The sequence below is a fragment of the Simochromis diagramma genome, unplaced genomic scaffold (assembly GCF_900408965.1).
Source record: "Simochromis diagramma unplaced genomic scaffold, fSimDia1.1 OVJJ01000061.1, whole genome shotgun sequence".
In the NCBI taxonomy this organism is placed as follows: domain Eukaryota; kingdom Metazoa; phylum Chordata; class Actinopteri; order Cichliformes; family Cichlidae; genus Simochromis; species Simochromis diagramma.
Window position 1 is genome coordinate 204,681 of NW_024386945.1, and position 18,717 is coordinate 223,397.

The 18,717-nt window shown below is 38.5% G+C and overlaps 2 protein-coding genes across 5 annotated transcripts; both read right to left on the reverse strand.

Moving 5' to 3' along the window:
- Nucleotides 1–3,941: 3,941 nt before the first annotated feature.
- Nucleotides 3,942–9,393, reverse strand: LOC120737319. Of its 4 annotated transcripts, none has more exons than XM_040037933.1 (7): nt 9,012–9,393; nt 6,742–6,876; nt 6,520–6,642; nt 6,186–6,350; nt 5,956–6,054; nt 5,760–5,823; nt 3,942–4,672 (listed from the first exon to the last, which is right to left on the reverse strand). In XM_040037933.1, the coding sequence occupies exons 1-7, from the start codon at nt 9,049–9,051 to the stop codon at nt 4,522–4,524; spliced, it is 777 nt and encodes a 258-aa protein (XP_039893867.1). In that variant the 5' UTR covers nt 9,052–9,393; the 3' UTR covers nt 3,942–4,521. The 4 variants fall into 4 exon arrangements, with proteins under 4 accessions (XP_039893867.1, XP_039893868.1, XP_039893865.1 ...); XM_040037934.1 differs by having other exon boundaries at nt 6,754–6,876; nt 9,012–9,392; XM_040037931.1 differs by having other exon boundaries at nt 6,520–6,876.
- A 115-nt stretch (nt 9,394–9,508) lies between these two features.
- On the reverse strand, nt 9,509–15,231 carry LOC120737456. The gene is made up of 6 exons (XM_040038171.1): nt 14,903–15,231; nt 11,944–12,294; nt 11,720–11,812; nt 11,462–11,557; nt 11,233–11,273; nt 9,509–10,722 (listed from the first exon to the last, which is right to left on the reverse strand). The coding sequence occupies exons 1-6, from the start codon at nt 14,940–14,942 to the stop codon at nt 10,597–10,599; spliced, it is 747 nt and encodes a 248-aa protein (XP_039894105.1). The 5' UTR covers nt 14,943–15,231; the 3' UTR covers nt 9,509–10,596.
- Between the last annotated feature and the right edge of the window lie 3,486 nt (nt 15,232–18,717).

Consider the following 18,717-nt stretch of genomic DNA (forward strand, 5'->3'; position numbering starts at 1 on the left):
CCTAAAAATGTGTTAAATCTTTAAAAAAATATATTTTTTACGGCTCGGACAGTCTCAATTGTTGTGTCCTTGGGCAAGACACTTCACCCGTTGCCTACTGGTGATGGTCAGAGGGCCCGGTGGCGCCAGTGTTCGGCAGCCTTGCCTCTGTCAGTGCGCCCCAGGGTGGCTGTGGCTACAATGTAGCTGCCATCACCAGTGTGTGAATGTGTGTGAGTGAATGGGTGGATGACTGGATGTGTAAAGCGCTTTGGGGTCCTTAGGGACTAGGAAAGTGCTATACAAATACAGGCCATTTACCATAGTTAGAAATATACTGTAGTATAATATATAATAAGCTCAAGTTATTTGTGTCCAGTTATTTACAAATCAATACCCATCATCGATTATCCTAGTGCTACACAATGTTTGTGTAGTCAAAGTAAACAGCTGTCATGTGAATATATCAGATTTTTACGGCACTACAAACTCCTTAAAGTACATTTAAAAAGACCAAAGGAAACAAAATGAATATATATACAAAATATATTATATCATTTTCTTAAAGTAAATGGTGCCCAGAAAGTGAGCTCCCTTGGTTTGCTCTCACAGTGCTTCGTGCGTGTCTGTTCTTATCCTGAGTATAAATTGCTATCGAACTGTGCTTTAAAAAGTGCTAGACACTTATTATATAAGTTATTATTATTATTGCTGTTACTGTTATTATTAGTAATATTGTTATTATTATATTATTATTATATTATTGTTATTATAATTGTTGCCTAAATTAAAATTGATAATTGATAATGTGCACAAACTTACTGGTCAACTCTAAATATGTTAGTATGTAAATAAAGAATAACATATTACAAAGATGTACTCACAGATGAAGACGAGGAAGATCAAAGTCTGGTATACAGTCATGTTGAGAATCTGGTTTCATCTGACGTCTCGTTTTTCGCTTGCGAACCAGGAACTCCTTACTTCGATTAGTAATGAAACTGTATTTTTCTTTGAAAGACAGCTTTTGTTTGATTTCTCAGCAAACCAGACTTCACATAATAATGAGCTATAACATGCTGAGAGAGCGAAAGATCATTCACCAAAATAACTCTGTAGAATTCATATGATAAGAAAAAGTCCAGTTTAATCCCTTAAGAAATGTCTTCATGTATTTCAGGAGCTGATGCATTGGTCAACTCTTAATCACCTCTGCAGAAAACAGAAGGATCAACTTGTAGATTCATGAGAAGGCTACTTTAATGATTCGAGTCATTGTTATAGAAATAACTCCACAGGAAAAACATCATAGTGGTGTCATTTAATGTTTGAGACAATTTTAACTTTTCTAAGAACCATTTTCTTAAACTCCCTTAAACACTGTCACTTCCTTTTTTCAAACCTCTGTATGCAATTGTTCTTATATCTTATAAAGTGCAGATTAATTTTAAATACCTTCAAACTTTTACAAATATGATTAGGGGAAGTGAAAAAGTTCCTAGTAAGGCAAGAGTAAATAAACATGTTTTTGGTGAGTCATATTCTAAAAACAAACAAACCAAAAGTCACTTCTGAGGTTCTTTATTGTTAGTAAAAGGAAAGTTAATCACAAAATCACCACTGAAAATGATCAATAATAACATTAGCCTAAACCACATATAACAAGTTAAACGTTCTAAGTCGAAACAATTGCATTATAATGAACTTTAATGAGTTTCTTAGATCAGTGATTCCCAAAATGTAGGCCATGTCTCACAGGAGTATCATGAATGTAATGCTCGTGAAAGGGAAAGGTTATTTAAGGAAGTGTTTGCTCACAGGGGGTCGTTTGACGGTTGGGGTTTTCTCTGTACCACCTTAAAATATAAAGTGTTTTCAGATGACTGCTGTTGTGATTTGGGGCTTTATAAATGAATTTCAATTGAATTTATTAACAATAAATATACACTAAATAATCACGTGATTATGTCCACATTGCTAGGCTGGGCCCCATTTTACCTTAACTGCAATAATTTCAGTCCATATTGACGTGATAGCATCACACATTGCTGCAGATTTGTTGGCTTAACATCAACAATGCGACTCTGATTCCAAAACAAAAGTTGCTTTACTTCCTAATTAAGCTTCAAATTCAAAGTTGCATTTTCCTTGCACCGCTCCATCAAAGCTTGCTTTGTAAAAACACATGCTACCAATGATGCCTGAAGCAGTAACTGCTTCGGCCCTCTGTTTGAATCGCATGACTGGTCCAAATTAATGGAACTGCTAAGCAACGCAAAATGCTTCGTAACAGCTCATCAGTGCTGGAGAAAGAAAAACTGCAGAAAAGATGTTGTTTCTCAATTACAGTCTTTGAATTCCCATACCATGTACATAACTACACCCTGTCCTAGTTATACAAGCACAGCTTACCATCGCATCGCATCCCCTGTTTCTCCAAGCACATCGTCTTCCAGCTACTAAGTTACATAAGTTTACAGAATCAATTGGCTAGTCAAACCATCTTTACAAAATTGTATTTACATCATTCACACAAACCTTAGTTACACTCAGCACATGATTACTGAGATGTTGTTTTGGTGTCTCCTGTTCTGCCACTGTCACTTAAAAAAAGCTTTGAATGAATGAACCCACTTTCAAAACAACTTATGAAGTGGTTCAATACTGATTGATTGCTTTATTTGCACATCACTACTAGCAAATAAGAAAGAAGCAAAACAACCTCACAACTTCTCATCTAGTTTTGTCATGCATCATGGGGCTGAAGAATGACAACAGTTTTGGGTAGGAACAGACTGACAGGAACAGCAGGAGAGGCAGACAATATACAGTGGCTTACAAAAGTATTCGGCCCCCTTGAACTTTTCCACATTTTGCCACATTACAGCCACAAACATGAATCAATTTTATTGGAATTCCACGTGAAAGACCAACACAAAGTGGTGAACACGTGAGAAGTGGGACGAAAATCATACATGATTCCAAACATTTTTTACAAATAAATAACTGCAAAGTGGGGTGTGCGTAATTATTCAGCCCCCTTTGGTCTGAGTGCAGACCAAAGTTGCCCATAGACGTTGCCTGATGAGTGCTAATGACTAAATAGATGCACCTGTGTGTGATCTAATGTCAGTACAAATACAGCTGCTCTGTGACGGCCTCAGAGGTTGTCTAAGAGAAAATTGGGAGCAACACCATGAAGTCCAAAGAACACACCAGACAGGTCAGGGATAAAGTTATTGAGAAATTTAAAGCAGGCTTAGGCTACACAAAGATTTCCCAAGCCTTGAACATCCCACGGAGCACTGTTCAAGCGATCATTCAGAAATGGAAGGAGTATGGCACAACTGTAAACCTACCAAGACAAGGCCGTCCACCTAAACTCACAGGCCGAACAAGGAGAGCGCTGATCAGAAATGCAGCCAAGAGGCCCATGGTGACTCTGGACGAGCTGCAGAGATCTACAGCTCAGGTGGGGGAATCTGTCCATAGGACAACTATTAGTCGTGCACTGCACAAAGTTGGCCTTTATGGCAGAGTGGCAAGAAGAAAGCCATTGTTAACAGAAAACCATAAGACGTCCCGTTTGCAGTTTGCCACAAGCCATGTGGGGGACACAGCAAACATGTGGAAGAAGGTGCTCTGGTCAGATGAGACCAAAATGGAACTTTTTGGTCACAAAGTAAAACGCTATGTGTGGCGGAAAACTAACACTGCACATCACTCTGAACACACCATCCCCACTGTCAGATATGGTGGTGGCAGCATCATGCTCTGGGGGTGCTTCTCTTCAGCAGGGACAGGAAAGCTGGTCAGAGTTGATGGGAAGATGGATGGAGCCAAATACAGGACAATCTTGGAAGAAAACCTCTTGGAGACTGCAAAAGACTTGAGGCCAGGGCGGAGGTTCACCTTCCAGCAGGACAGTGAACCTCACGTGTACGCCACTTTGTGTTGGTCTTTCACGTGGAATTCCAATAAAAATGATTCATGTTTGTGGCTGTAATGTGACAAAATGTGGAAAAGTTCAAGGGGGCCGAATACTTTTGCAAGCCACTGTATGTACAGGAGCAGATTAGGGCAGAGCGTACACACCCGAGAGCACAGCTGAACAGCATCAGACTCACTAGACAGGGGAAGCAAAACTGAACCTAACACAGGAACCAGAAATAAACAGACATGGAGACATGACTTACTGGGGGCACAAAAGGACGGAACACAGAGAGATGATAAAGGGATAAACACAGGGACCAGGAGATAGAGTGACCAGACAGACACAGGGGTATGACCGGGGAGACAGAAGGAATAACCAAACACAGAGACAAGACTGATTTCCACAGGGTCGCTGATGACAAGACAAGAGACGAGATTGGGACAGACAGGGAACTAACATAATTAAACAAGAACCAAGAACTAGAAATATCTCTAGAAGTAGAAGAAGTATCTCATAATATTTGCAAAGAAATAAATCATAAGAACAGAACAGGCTCAGTGATCCATCACCGTTGGCTTGTGTGTCAACATTAAACAACTCATTAAAAGTCAGGGTCCATCTGCAGACAGGATCGTGTGTGTTATTGTGCCTCCATGAGTGTGGGAAAGGTTCAGTCCTTGTCCTTGAGGTTGCACCAAGAGTAAGGTAAGTTCAGCCTTCACATTTGGAGGTTGGAGAAGTGTCATCATAAAGAACCATCTGAGGGGGGAAATAAATAAATAAGTTAGCAGAAGCTGTCAACAGACAGCAGATTTTCACTTCAAGTTGTTTTGTTCATATTTTTTTATCTATCTATATCTATATATAGTTTTATATTGTGTATATATATATATATATATATATATATATATATATATATATTGATTCCTTTTTCTGTGAAAGCTTTCAAAGTTTATGTAGGTTGTGTGGGTATTGTTGAGAGTCCATATCATAGCTGGTATGCTCTTTGCAGGGCCGATATTTAAACTGCCACAGATTTAAGTAGAAATATTTGATTTACAAAACCAGTGGTTCTTCATCATTGTCATTTTTATGTTTTTTTTATTTAGTTTGCCTTTCTATTTGAAATTCAATTTAGTTTTAATTTCCAGGTTGAGTCAGTTCAAGTGTGAATAAAAATGTGTTTTAGTTATACGTAACTGTGGTTGCCAGTGACAACACTGTATACAGATATTCTAAAACATTATATTATAAAACAACTTCAGAAGAGCATTCAGCTTTTTAACAGGTTAATTCTTTTATTCAACAGAAAATCACTGACTGTGTCTGTCTGTGCATTGTACTGGGGGGTTCACTGAGCTTTGCTCTTATTTGTACTCAAAAGGCTTAACAAAAGCACAGACTCTAAACCAAAACAAACACCAACATCATGAACAATAAAACCAAAAGACTGCAATCACAGAACTGAACAATTATGAGGTGTAAAAATTCTGATATAACTGGTTTTAACATTACGTAAAGATATTTGATTGACTGGTAATATAATTGCAGATTAGCAAACTTTTCAGTGAAAAGAAAACTTTAAATAGAAACAGATGAATGATTGCTCTTGGACTGAAATAATTTTCTCATGAACATTAACCACAAAGATGACCATGAAGTTAATCACTGCCCTTAAAACACGGCTCTGAATTGGTAGCATAATGATGATTTAACTTTATAGTCTTTGTGTTTTTGAATGTAAAATCCTTGACTGCAGTTTTAGTGGATTTAGCAAACCGTGAAATCACTCCTTGTTTCCTTCTTTTTATTAAGTAGTACTTAATACTAAAGTACTTAAACTTACAGAGAGAATAAACAAAGATAAGTCACCTCAGTCTGGTTGTGGTCTGAGCTTCTCCTGTTTAAATCTGTAGAAAACACATTACCATTGTCTAATCAGTCATGGCACTGTTGAACCACTGAACTACTGTCCCACCTTTTAATAAATTTAATTTGAATAAATTGCTCTTAAAGGTGCAGAAAGAATCGTTTGGACTCACCATTAGAATGAACTGCCCTTTTTTTATAGATGAGCAGCAGAACAACAGGCAGGAGAAACACAGCCAATACCACTATTATAACCACAGGCAAGAGGATACCTGTAGGAAAGAAGATGCAATTAACGAAGCCAGAATAACCTCCACTATATGCACTGCAGAGTAGGTAAGAAAGGAACTCTGTTCATGTCCGTTGGCTGAGAGAAAATCTTATAAAATGTAGAATAATGAACCTGAACTTGCAGGTGATGTTTTAGGCTGCTTGGTGCTTTCACTGAAGGCTGATAAAGGTAAGGTGCTTCCTGAAGTAAAACTCCATGTTAGTGGTCGTGGTGATGAAGGCAGATGTGCTGACGATGAAATAGGTTTCACATGGGATTTAGTCTTGAAAGTTGAAGCTGAGAACAAAGAAACAATCAGAATAACACTTGCTGCTCAAAGCAGTCTGTAACCAAAGAAAGTTCACTAATATTCTAACAACACAGTTGTTCTCAATCTACGATAAACTAAATACACTTATAATCCTCAGAGACATGAAGGTTTTCGTGACTTTCTGTAGAAACTCACCTTCTGTGACAACAACTTCAAAATCCCAGTTTAAAGATAAGTGATCTGAAGGTGTTCTGTCCAAAGAGCACCTGTACCGCCCTGAGTCAGACTTTTCCAGCTCAGTGATGCTCACATAGACAACTGTATGAATGAGAAAAAATCCTTCTATATATTTAATACTATATCTGCCACTCTGGGCTGAATCATCTGTTGTTTCAATGAGAATATTTCCTTTTTCACATTTTTCTTTACAGAAGAGCTTCCTGCTTCCAGACAGAGTAAATGAGCATCCAACTGTGATGGTTCCTCCTTCCATTCCAGTGCGGATGGGAATGACTGCACCGACAACACCAGTGTTTCCATCCTGCAGAGCCGCTGAAAACACGAAGAATCATTATTTACTGTCTTCATGTAAGACAAGACTGCTTTATATTTAAAGATACACATGTTGCTTTGATTTTAAACTATTTAAAACGTTCTAATCAATTCTGTTTACAGATACTCTACATAAAAACGTCAATCATGATCGCAAAGATCTAGATTGCTGAGAATTGTTTAAAAAAAAGAACGACACGAAAAGTCATACAACGATTTTTGATACATTAGTTCTGAATTTAAAATTTACCAGTAGCCCAAAGTAAAACTCCATACTGTGTTGCAGTTGTCTTAGAGAATTACTACAACTTACACGTATGAAAAAGAACATTTTCACATGACCCTGTGTACTTCTGTGATTGAGTAGCTTGCTGAACCACCATAGCAGTGGTACCCTGAAATCATTGCTTCTAACATAAAAAGTGTTTGTTTTATCAGTCTTTCATATCTTTGTGGACACAAAGATATGGCCCACTCTTATTTACAGTGTAGGCTCAGTTCAGTCGAGGCTTGCAGGTATTCATTTGTGCACTGCTCTCTTAAGTCCCACCAAAGCATTTTAATCAGGTTGAGGTTTGGACTTTAACAGGGCCATTGCAATATCTTTATTCTTATATTCTCCCTCGAAGGGAGGCAGTATCAAATTGGTTCCATCCATCCATTCATCTTCTTCCGCTTATCGTGGCCGGGTCGCGGGGCAGCAGACTAAACAGAGAGAAGCCCAGACCTCCCTCTCCCCAGCCACCTCCTCCAGCTTGGGGGACGCTAAGGTGTTCCCAGGCCAGTCAAGAGATAAAAGTTCTCCAGCGTGTCCTTCATCTGCTCCATGGCCTCCTCCCAGTGGGACATGCTTGTAACACTTCACCCAGGAGGCACCAAGGAGGCATCCTTATCAGATGCCCAAAGCACCTCAACTGGCTCCTTTCGATGTGGAGGAGTAGCAGCTCCATTGAACTCCTCACCGTATCTCTAAGGAAGAGGCCAGCCACCATTTGGAGGAAGCCCACTTCTGCCACTTGTATCTGCGATCCTTGTATCTTTCTTTCGCTCTGTCTTCACCACAGTGGACTGATAGAGTGTCCGCATCACTGCAGCAACAGCACCAATCTGTCTGTCGATCTCCGGCTCCCTTCTCCCGTCACCAAGACCCCGAGATACTTGAACTCCTCCACTTTGGGCATGAATTCGTTCCTGACCTGGAGTGGGCACCCCACCCTTTTCTTGCTGAGGACCATGGCCTCAGAGTTGGAGTGGCTGATTCTCATTCCTACTGCTTCACGCTTGGCTGTGAGTGCTAGTTAGAAATCCTTCAAATTCTTATCATATCCTTAAGATTTTGATTCTTAAGATATCATGTTTTGTGTGAAGACAAACAACAACAACAACTCAAGCTGATTTAAGTTTGGTGAAAATCGGGTCAAGGTCAAGGTCACACCGTTTTGGGGGAGTCTTATTTTTAGGCTTCTGTTGTGATTTAGGTTTTGAGTGCTCAGATGAGTAGAAAAGCGCTATATAAGAACCAGTCCATTTACCATCAGCTCATCACAGCGATTGATAGGGGGGATAAGGTAATAGCTAAAGCTGATGCTAAAGAGGATGATGAGACAGACAAAGGGTTATTTAACCTCACATTTCAGCCTATCAATCTCAGGCTATGTTGGCTGATTAGTTTTGTCCTGATCATAAAGTGAAGCATCTGATCCAGTGATGTCATTTCAGTTGATGTGTAGAAGATGCTTAAAAAAGATTGTTCTAACTTATTCACAACAATAAAAGGAGACATTGAAGAGAAGCTTGGAGCCTGTGAAACTGCATCAGTATCAGACAAGCTGCCCACTGTTCATGTCTTTGAGCGTGAAATTAGATTTTTGATGTGTTGCTCAATAAGCACAGTTTACTGCCGCACTGCTGTTCCTCTTTAACGTTAGTCTAAAAAACAAACAAACATGTTTTTCGTCACCAGCTCTACAAGGCATGTAGAACTATTTACAACACACTTTATGTAGAATGAAAGGTACACTCTGTGAGTGGGTGGGGATGTTTCAGGCTATTTGTTGATTATAGTTGAATAACCCACAGATCACCTATAAATAAATGAATAAAGCAACAGGAAACAAAGAGGTGGATGTACTTACTGAGGAAGATAAAGGTGATAAAAGTGTGGCAGACTTTCATTTTGATGCTTTGATCGTTTTTCGTTACCTCCTCGTCCTTCTTCACTGGCAAACCCGAAGCGTCTCGTTCTTTTTATGTTTGGGTTCTTCTTCTAAACACAGGACACACTCAGCCCTACTCTCCTCCCCATCTCTCTTTACTCCCTGCATTTGATCGTATTAACTGATATAATACAATGAAAGGATAAAAAATTAAAGCCCCATCTAAATGTTCAAATATGTAGAATTCATGTGGTGACAAATGATCCAGTATAATTCCTGGAGCAATTTCTTCACAAATTTCAGAAGTGGAGTTTTTGGTGTAAATTCGGATCTTCTACTCAGTAAAATAATTTTTTTTTTAGTAGTAATGAAAGACTTACAAGAGCTTAAAGCCATTAACAACAACCAATTAACTAAAGAATAAGTTAAACATAAAGAAAAAGAAAATAATGTTTAAATACAGTTTTTGTCATGGATCCTATGTGTTAGCACATGATACAGAATATAGCGGTGCTTCAAAAACAGATGTCAAGTCATGATTCTGTCTAAATCTTTTTATGGAGTTTTGTCTTCTGCTGGGAGTCATTCCACAGCAACATCAGACATATTTACTTTATTAAAAAGTCAGATCAGATTTGGGGGCAATTTTATACTTCTCTTTTCGACCCATTATCACAGATCAAAAATAAATAAATAAACATAAATAAGAATCCCCCCTCCATAAATCGGGGTTTGTGTCTCCCACGGATTCCAGGGTGTGTGCTGTCAGTTAGCTTTTGTTCCCTGGTAGGGTCTCCCATGGCAAATTGGTCTGGGTGAAGGACCCGACAAAGGCACTTATGAGTGTAAGCTCAAGGGAACAGTTCACCCTGCCTGGGATAGGGTTACCAGGGCCCTGCCCAGGAGACAGGCCTGGAAGGGGGGCCCAAGGGAGAGTTCTTGGTGGCCAGGTTGGACCGGAAGAAAATGGGTGGATGACAAAAAAAAAAAAAATCCCCCCAAATAAATAAATGAAATTGCAATTATTTTTTCTTTTTCTGTTGTAACCATCTCCAAGTAGGTTATGTTTTTGGTAGTTGTAACATGCATGTGTGTCATTCTTTCTGTGTGTAAACACAATAACTCAAAAAGGTTTGTGTGAATTCTAATAAAACTTTGGTGGATGTTTGCACTCTCAGAGTGCTTCGTGGTTTTTTGGGGGGGAGAGGGTTTGTTTTCCCCTCTGGTTCTCAGATGTTCTCAGAGTTTGGAAAACCTGTTTGGAAAGAAGACATACCAATATACCAATGTTTATTATTGCTTTGCAACTTTACAGATCAGTTTGATGAGCTGTTATTTAATCCTGATATTTGTCACTACTCCTGCAGCACCCCCAGGTGGTGCCTTTGAATATAAGATGAGCTCTAATTTTGCACCAGAATGAGAAGAGAAGTTATTTTAAACCAAAATATTATAATGATCATAATGCTCAATCTGTAAAATCTTTATCTTTTACTAAAGTGAAGAATAAAGAAGTGTTTAAAGATGTCTGTTGTGACACATAAATTCAGGCCTGAATGCTGGATTATTTGTGCTTCCATGTCTGTTTAAGTGTAAGGTACACTTGGTCTTCATCCCTGCTGGCTGGATCCAGGCTCTGGTATACTGACTCTTCAAGTGGCAACGTCAGAGGATTGTCATAGAGAACAATCTGGAAAAGACAGAATGATGAAAGTAACCCTGTTAAATCAGAAGCTCTTGAGGTTTGAGGTAAGCACCTTTTGGTGGGGGAACTCCAGGCCTCAAGGGCTGATGTCCTGCAGGTGTCCTACCTCCTCAACATGTCTTGAAGTTCTCCAGAGGCCTGGTAATGAACTAATCATTCGATTCAGGTGTGTTAACTCAGGGTGATATCTAACACCTGCAGGACACTGGCCCTTGAGGCCTGGAGTTGCCCATCCCTGATATATAGTGATAATAAGGACTACAATATCCAGAATGGCTCTAGGCATTCTGGGTAATGTAGTGCATAGAATGAGGCAGTAGGAATAGTGCCATCATTGTCGTTGTTCTGGCTGAGTATAAAACTTTTGGGCCAAGTCAGTGTACTATGAGCGCTGCTCTATGCTGTTTATAAAAGATGCAGAACAAGATTCCTCCCCCTGCCTTCATTGGTATTCGTCATGTTGACATCATAAACAATAGATTCTGTTCAAATTACCTCGCTCTTTTCATAATTCAGAATTTTCTGTTTCTTCAAACCTGAAAACGGTAAAACACAGAAAAGTATTAGACAAACATGAAATATTCTTAGATGTAAGGCTGGTTGGAGACTATACACTCTGTGCGCTCCACAAATGTCAACAGTCAGTCACAGGGTTAAAAATCCACACATTAGAATCACTAATCAGCTTATCATAAAGGTGCCAAAGAGGTGAAACATAACTCACAAGAGTCCGTAGTCGTCTTTTTGCAGATGAGCTGCACAACAACAAACAACACCAAAACCACCACGACTACAGCTATAACCACAGGCCAGAGAAAACCTGCAGAGAGAAAAGAGAAGACCAAAATATGGGAGAATATAATCTTTGTATAAAAACTACAGTTCTTATATATGTATGTACGTATGTATTTATGTATAGAAAAACTACCCCTTCATGTTTCTGGATTGAGAGAAATAACTTGTGAAATATATTTCACTGCACCTGAATTTACAAATGTTATTTCAGGCTGTTTAGTGATTGTTGTGGAAGTTGAAAAAGATTGCGGGCCCAATGCTGGTGTTGAAGCTGTTGATGCTGCAAACAGGGACACAATCAGAAACATTACTGATGTAAAGAAGTTATCAGTGAGCAATGAAAATATTATCCTTTTTTTTTTTTTAGAGTAAGGTTGTGGCGCATTTTAATGATGACTAGTAAAAACTCACCTTCCGTCACCGTGAGCTGAAAGCTATCAAACAAATATGGATCCAAGTCTCTGTCCAAATAGCACCGGTACAGCCCCGAGTCAGATTTTTCCAGCTGTGTGATGCTGACATAAAAAACTGCATGACGTGTTGGAAACTCTTCTTCTTTGTATTTAATAAAGTATCTGCCGCTTTGAGCTACAAGGTCGGCTGTTTCAATGAGAATGTTTCCCCTTTCACATTGGTCCTTACATAAGAGCTTCCACTTTCCAAAGATATAAAATGAACATTTAACTGTGATGTTTCCTCCTTCCACTCCTGTATGCATGGCAATCTTTGCATTGTAAGGAACAGTGTTTCCATCCTGCAGTGCTATGGAAAAGATTAGTAAATCATTACTATCACCCAAATAGATATTCGGGTCTGATGATAATTTGAAGATCAACAAATTGATTTAACAATAATTCTCTGTACAAATATCCACATTTCCTAACACCTGAAATACTATATTAACGTTTTTTCAGCTGTAATTAATATTTAGAATCTCTCTATGTTCACCTAGGTTGATTTTCTTGCTTAATTTTATCCTTTAACCATCAACTAAATGCTGATGTTCTTTCAGTGGATACTGAAGCTGAAGAAGTAGTTACTTGTGAAAGTCTGCTTTGTTTTCACAAGTATTTAAGCCTCAGCTCCACCAAGAGACTCATTCTGCTTTTATGAACTTTATAAAGTGCATTGGCAAAATTCAAGTGGCACTGTGGGAGTGTTGCGGGTGCCACAGCACCCCCTGTGTAAAGCTAAGATCACTGCATTCCCAGTCAAGTGCAAAAATAAATAAATAAATGCACAATGTAATAATTTAGTAAAATAAACAAAGGTGTTAAAACACTTAAAATATTATTTATCTAAGAAATACATGAGTTGGACAGCTGTGATAAATAAATCAGTAAGGATTTTTCAAACATATGGTCTTATGATTTTACACGTAGCCTCTTCATCACCATTAACAAGAAATTATGCAAAATAGAATAGAATAGAATAGAATAGAATTCAACTTTATTGTCATTGCACATGCACAGGTACAGGGCAACGAAATGCAGTTTGCATCCATCCAGAAGTGCTTTAGTGATATAGATATATTACAATATATATTAGCAATAATATAGATATGCGAGTATATTACAGAAATGGGTCTATTATGGTATGTTATAATGTACACGGTATGAAGTATGTTGTGAATATTCTATAACTATAAGTATGTACAGGCTGTAGTGAGTACAAGCTATGAACAGGCTATGAACAGGATATAAATATGAAAACTATACAGAATATGAAATAAGTAACTTTACAGAATCTGAGATATACAGCTATACAGAAATGGGAACTATGCAAGTTGTAAACAGTTGTAGGATTAAAGATTATCGAATGTACAGAATGATTATTTACACAGAGCTATACAGTAGTGCAGTTAAGATAAGTGAGGGTGTAGATAGTTTCTACAGAGGCTATATAAAGTGCTAGTGGTTGTGAGTGGTGGTTCAGTCCATGTTATTATTGTGTGTTTGAGGGTACAGTTGTCCATTGTGTGTATGTTCAGTCCATGAATTTAACGTGGGTCAGATGTCAGGAGGCAGAGTTCAGGAGTCTGACAGCTGTGGGGAAGAAGCTGTTCCGGTACCTGGTGGTCTTAGTCCGGAGGCTCCTGTGGCGCCTCCCAGAGGGCAGGAGGGTGAAGAGTCCATGTGATGGGTGACTGGGGTCTTTGATGATTTTCCCAGCCCTTTTCAGACACCGCTTCCTGTAGATGTCTTTTATGGCAGGAAGTGGTGCTCCGGCGATGCGCTGGGCAGTTTTCACGACCCTCTGCAACGCCTTCCGGTCCGAGGCAGAGCAGTTCCCGTACCAGACTGTTATACAGTTGGTCAGGATGCTCTCGATGGTGCAGCGATAGAAGTTCACCAGGATGTCTGAGGACAGGTGGTTCTTCCTCAGAGTCCTCAAGAAGAAGAGGCGCTGGTGAGCCTTCTTGACCAGCTTGGAGCAGTTGGTCGTCCAGGTGAGATCCTCGGAGATGTGGACTCCCAGGAACTTGAAGCTGCTCACACGCTCCACAGCCGTCCCCTTAATGTGGATGGGTGGATGTGGGTCAGCATTCCTCCTGTAGTCCACGATGAGCTCCTTGGTCAAAATGAGCTGACAGGTCATTTTGCATAATTTCCGGCTGGTTCAAATAGGCTGGTATCTGATAATTACCACAGCTGTGGTAACGAGCTTGCAGCTGCTGCTGTGTTTACCCATGTCAGTGGCCTCATCCAAGTGAGCATTACTGACAGACCACCATAATGCAAAAGTGACTCACGCACTGTTGTTTTATTAATGTCTTCACAGACATTTTGAACACATCAGTGCCCCTCATGAAGAAATTTATCACCAAGTCACATTATAAGTCACAATATCATAACTGTGCACCCAAATCAAGGTAAGTCTTTGGCTAATTATGAGCAGCACAAGACCCATTTAACATTAAGCAGTAGTTCACCACTGCTGCGAAAGGGTGTTTGATTATGTTATAATATGTTGATTATGTTACTCAACCTCACGACTATTCCTGAGGCTCTGAATGCAAGTTAACAAAAAAAGAGTTTGGTTTAGAAAATGCTAATATAGTTGGAAAGGGCTCTTTGGTTAATCAGAATAAATGTGTTCCTGATGTTATGATCTCCTATGAAAAAGAACCATGTATAGGAGAATATTTTTTATGTGATGAAACACATAGGAAGTAAAAAATGATTTCAGACTAACATTCATAGAAGGCACAACATTTATGTATAAACTATTCTGAGAAATACATGAAATGCAAGAAAGAGACAAGTGGTGTCAGAATGATGAAGGTAAATTCTCCATAGTGACTAATGAATCTTAAAAATTAAATCAAATAACAAAAAACTTTAGAAATAATACAGGTAAATGTACTTACTGAGGAAGATGAAGCAGATAACAATGTGACGGACTTTCATGTTGAGACTTTATCACTCGAATCCTCGAATTTCACTGTCATATCAGAAACTCCTTATTTCTAAATGAAGAACTTGTTCTGCTAAACAAACAGTCAGCCCTACTCTCCACCCAAATTTTTGCATCATTTCTCTTAATACAGTCACAGCAGGACACTTGATTTAGCTAAGTCACGGTCAGATGACTTTGAAAGAAAGCTGTTATTGGTATTTTTTTCTTATAAAGATATGAAATAAGAAAGTTTTTTTTGTTTAGTTTTTTTTTAATTATAAGATTAACTGTATGCTCTCTCATGAACCCTCACTGATCTTTAAGGTGTTGTAATTACTTTAAGATTTCACAAGAGAAATTACAGGAAAACAGCTGCTATGAGGAACCACGCTCAATGAGTATATCATTTTGAAATTTCTAAAAATGCAAGAACATGAACATGCTGGTGGCAGAACTGCATTTTTATTTTTCAAAAAAAGAGGGGAAAAGGACATATTTTTCTCTTCCAGGCGCTGGTTGTTTTTTCATTTGTTTGTTTTGAAATAGAAATGAATACCTAAATTTAAAAATGTGCATTCTGAAACTAGATGAAAAAGTAGCTGATATAAACGCATCTGAAGCGCTATTATTTTGAAATCCAAAGTTCCATAAAGTAACACTGAGTGTGTACCCTGTCATCTACTCTTCCACTGGTCTGTGGAAACAAAAACTTTCCTTGCAATAGATTCTGAATTCACACACAGACAAGATCATGGTAGCAATTTCACAAGGCTATTATTATGAAATCCAAAATCAGACTGACGTGTGATATTGACTGAGTAACAATATGAGGGCGTATTCTGTTGATCTACGTATAAACTGGTCTGTGGAAACAGGAAGTTTCCTTATAACAGCCTTCAAGTTTCAGAGAAAAATTGCTCATATAAGACATTTCTGAGGGTTTTCACTTTGAAATTAAAATTCATGTTTCTTTTTTTACAAACAAAATAGGATATTGGCACAATAAAGGATTTTCTTTTTACCACACAAATACAAAATTAATTGGTATTTTGTAATGAAATCCAAATTCAACTGTAGACAGGCTCATTTGCGTTATTGTGTCTGTGTGTGTTAAAACAGAATGATAATGATATTTATTATGACACTGATGTTTACACTCTGTGAAACAAAATAAGCATAAACAGACCGGTGGAAGTTTGGAAAGTTTCCTTAAACGTTTTTCCTCCACTTTCTCTTGGAGAAAACTGTCACGCTGTCACTTTTTTTAATGTGTAAATGACTTCGAGATTATGGGGTAAAAAGAAAAGTGTCTGAATAGTTTAATTTTATCAGAAGCATAATGACCATGCTGAGGCAAAAGCAGGATTGAAAACTGTAACAAACTCTAAGCAATAAAGATGTGCCTACCCTCACCTATGGTCACGAGCTGTGGGTAGTGACCAAAAAATCAAGATCGCGGATACAAGCGGCAGAAATGAGCTTCCACCGAAGGGTGGCTAGCCTCTCCCTTATATAGATAGACAGGGTGAGACAGGGTGATAGGGTGAGGAGTTCAGCCATCCGGGAGGCCCCAGGGCAGACCCAGGACACCCTGGCTGGCCTGGGAAAGCCTTGGTGTTCCCCCAGACAAGCTGGGGAGGTGGAGGTCTGAGCTTATCCGCTTAGACTGCTGCCCCTGCAACCCGGCCCCAGATAAGCAGAAGAAGATGGATGGATGGAAAGATGTACTAAAAAGCCTAAACAGACTACAATACTCACTGAGAAAGAACATAAATGGTTATGGCAATCAGACTGTAGGGTCAAAGTGTGGGTAAAAGCAGTGTGATAGTGTGGGTGGCATCTCCCTTGTCATCATTGAAGTCAATCTTAATGCAGAGAGATATCAAGATGAGATTCTCCAACAGTCTGGGACCAAACTCTATCCTTCAAGATGACAAGGCTTGCTCCCACAGAGCGAGGTTTATCAGAGACTACCTCTAAAATCTGGAATAGAGAGGATGGGATGGCCTGTCTGCAGTCCTGACCTCAACCCTGTTGAACACTAGGATTATGGGCTCAAAATGTGGTCATAAATATTTTGTACTTGTAAATCGGTTTTGTACTTGTAAAAAAGATTTGTATGTGTAAAAAAAATTTGTGCATGCGTAAAAAAGATTTGTATGTGTAAAAAAGATTTGTATGTGTAAAAAAGATTTGTATGTGTAAAAAAGATTTGTATGTGTAAAAAAAATTTGTGCATGCGTAAAAAAGATTTGTATGTGTAAAAAAGATTTGTATGTGTAAAAAAAATTTGTGCATGCGTAAAAAAGATTTGTATGTGTAAAAAAAATTGTGCATGCGTAAAAAAGATTTGTATGTGTAAAAAAGATTTGTGTGTGGACTTAGCCCAAAAAAAACCCTGCAAGTTACAAATACGAATTTTGACCCTATTTTTCTTCCTTTAAGCTGATTGGTCAATGTCATGTCAATCACAAATTAAACAATCCAATCAGAGAACAGATGGGTTTGGCTGTCGGAGGGGCACTTTTTTGAACTGCAGGTCCTTGAAGGGTAATCTCTATATAAATATCCGATAGCAGCTAGGTCCCCTTACTTTCAGCAGCTGTTGAAAGGATAAAGTTGTGGTATGTCAGTGGTTAGAAATACCATTATTACTTTAGGATTAGTTTAACACAACGTCAGGGCTGACCCAGGACCATTGCTGTGAGTCACAGCGCGCAGCATAAAAGTCCCTTCACATCGGACGCAGGATGTGCTGCTAATGCTAATTGCTAACTAAAAGCAAAGGATCCAGAATTTGTTGCTGGCTGCTGAGCTCTGTGGGTTTTTGCAGCAGCTCTACCTGTACTAGATGCACCTGCTCCTTGTTGTTTTTATCGCTGACTTTATGTGAACTACAAGAGTTTCTGTTTTTTTTGCTAGTTCTTCAAATGTTCAATAAAAACATGTATGCTAATTCATAACGAAGAAAGCTTTGTAATGAAGACTGTCATTTCCAAAACACTGCCCCCCCCCCGCTGTCCGAAGGCGCTGTTGAAAATGCTGTGGAATCCCTGTATGTACACACTAGACCCTGTGACACAAAAACAAATCTTTTTTTACACACACAAATCTTTTTTACACATACAAATCTTTTTTACGCATGCACAAATCTTTTTTACACATACAAATCTTTTTTTTAACAACGCACAAAATCGTTTTTAACACGACAAATCTTTTTTTACACATACAAATCTTTTTTACGCACGCACAAATCTTTTTTTACACACACAAATCTTTTTTACACATACAAATCTTTTTTACGCACGCAACAATCTTTTTTTAAACACACACAAATCTTTTTACACATACAAATCTTTTTTACCGCACGCCAAATCTTTTTTACACACACAAATCTTTTTACACAATACAAACGTTTTACACATACAAAACTTTTTACAAATCTTTTTTACACACACACAAATCTTTTTTACGTACGCACAAATCTTTTTTACACATACAAATCTTTTTTACGCACGCACAAATCTTTTTTACACATACAAATCTTTTTTACACACACACAAATCTTTTTTTACGCACGCGCAAATCTTTTTTACACACACACAAATCTTTTTTTACGCACGCGCAAATCTTTTTTTACACACACAAATTTTTTTTACACATACAAATCTTTTTTACAAGTACAAAACCAATTTACAAGTACAAAATATTTATGACCACATTTTGAGCCCATATAGGATCAGCTGGGCATGATGTTCGTGACCAACACACTCGCAAGGATACACA

Bases quoted from the DNA above. Each gene is read 5' to 3' on its own strand.
- LOC120737319 (XM_040037931.1), bottom strand. From the start codon at position 9,051: ATGAAAGTCTGCCACACTTTTATCACCTTTATCTTCCTCA. The intron at 6,877-9,011 runs GTAAGTACATCC...TCGTGTTTTCAG, and splicing joins TATCACCTTTATCTTCCTCA to CGGCTCTGCAGGATGGAAAC. The intron at 6,055-6,185 runs GTTCATTATTCT...TCTTTCCTACAG, and splicing joins AACATCACCTGCAAGTTCAG to GTATCCTCTTGCCTGTGGTT.
- LOC120737456 (XM_040038171.1), bottom strand. From the start codon at position 14,942: ATGAAAGTCCGTCACATTGTTATCTGCTTCATCTTCCTCA. The intron at 11,274-11,461 runs GTGAGTTATGTT...TACCGTTTTCAG, and splicing joins AAAGACGACTACGGACTCTT to GTTTGAAGAAACAGAAAATT. The intron at 10,723-11,232 runs GTAATTTGAACA...TGTCTTTTCCAG, and splicing joins TGAATTATGAAAAGAGCGAG to ATTGTTCTCTATGACAATCC.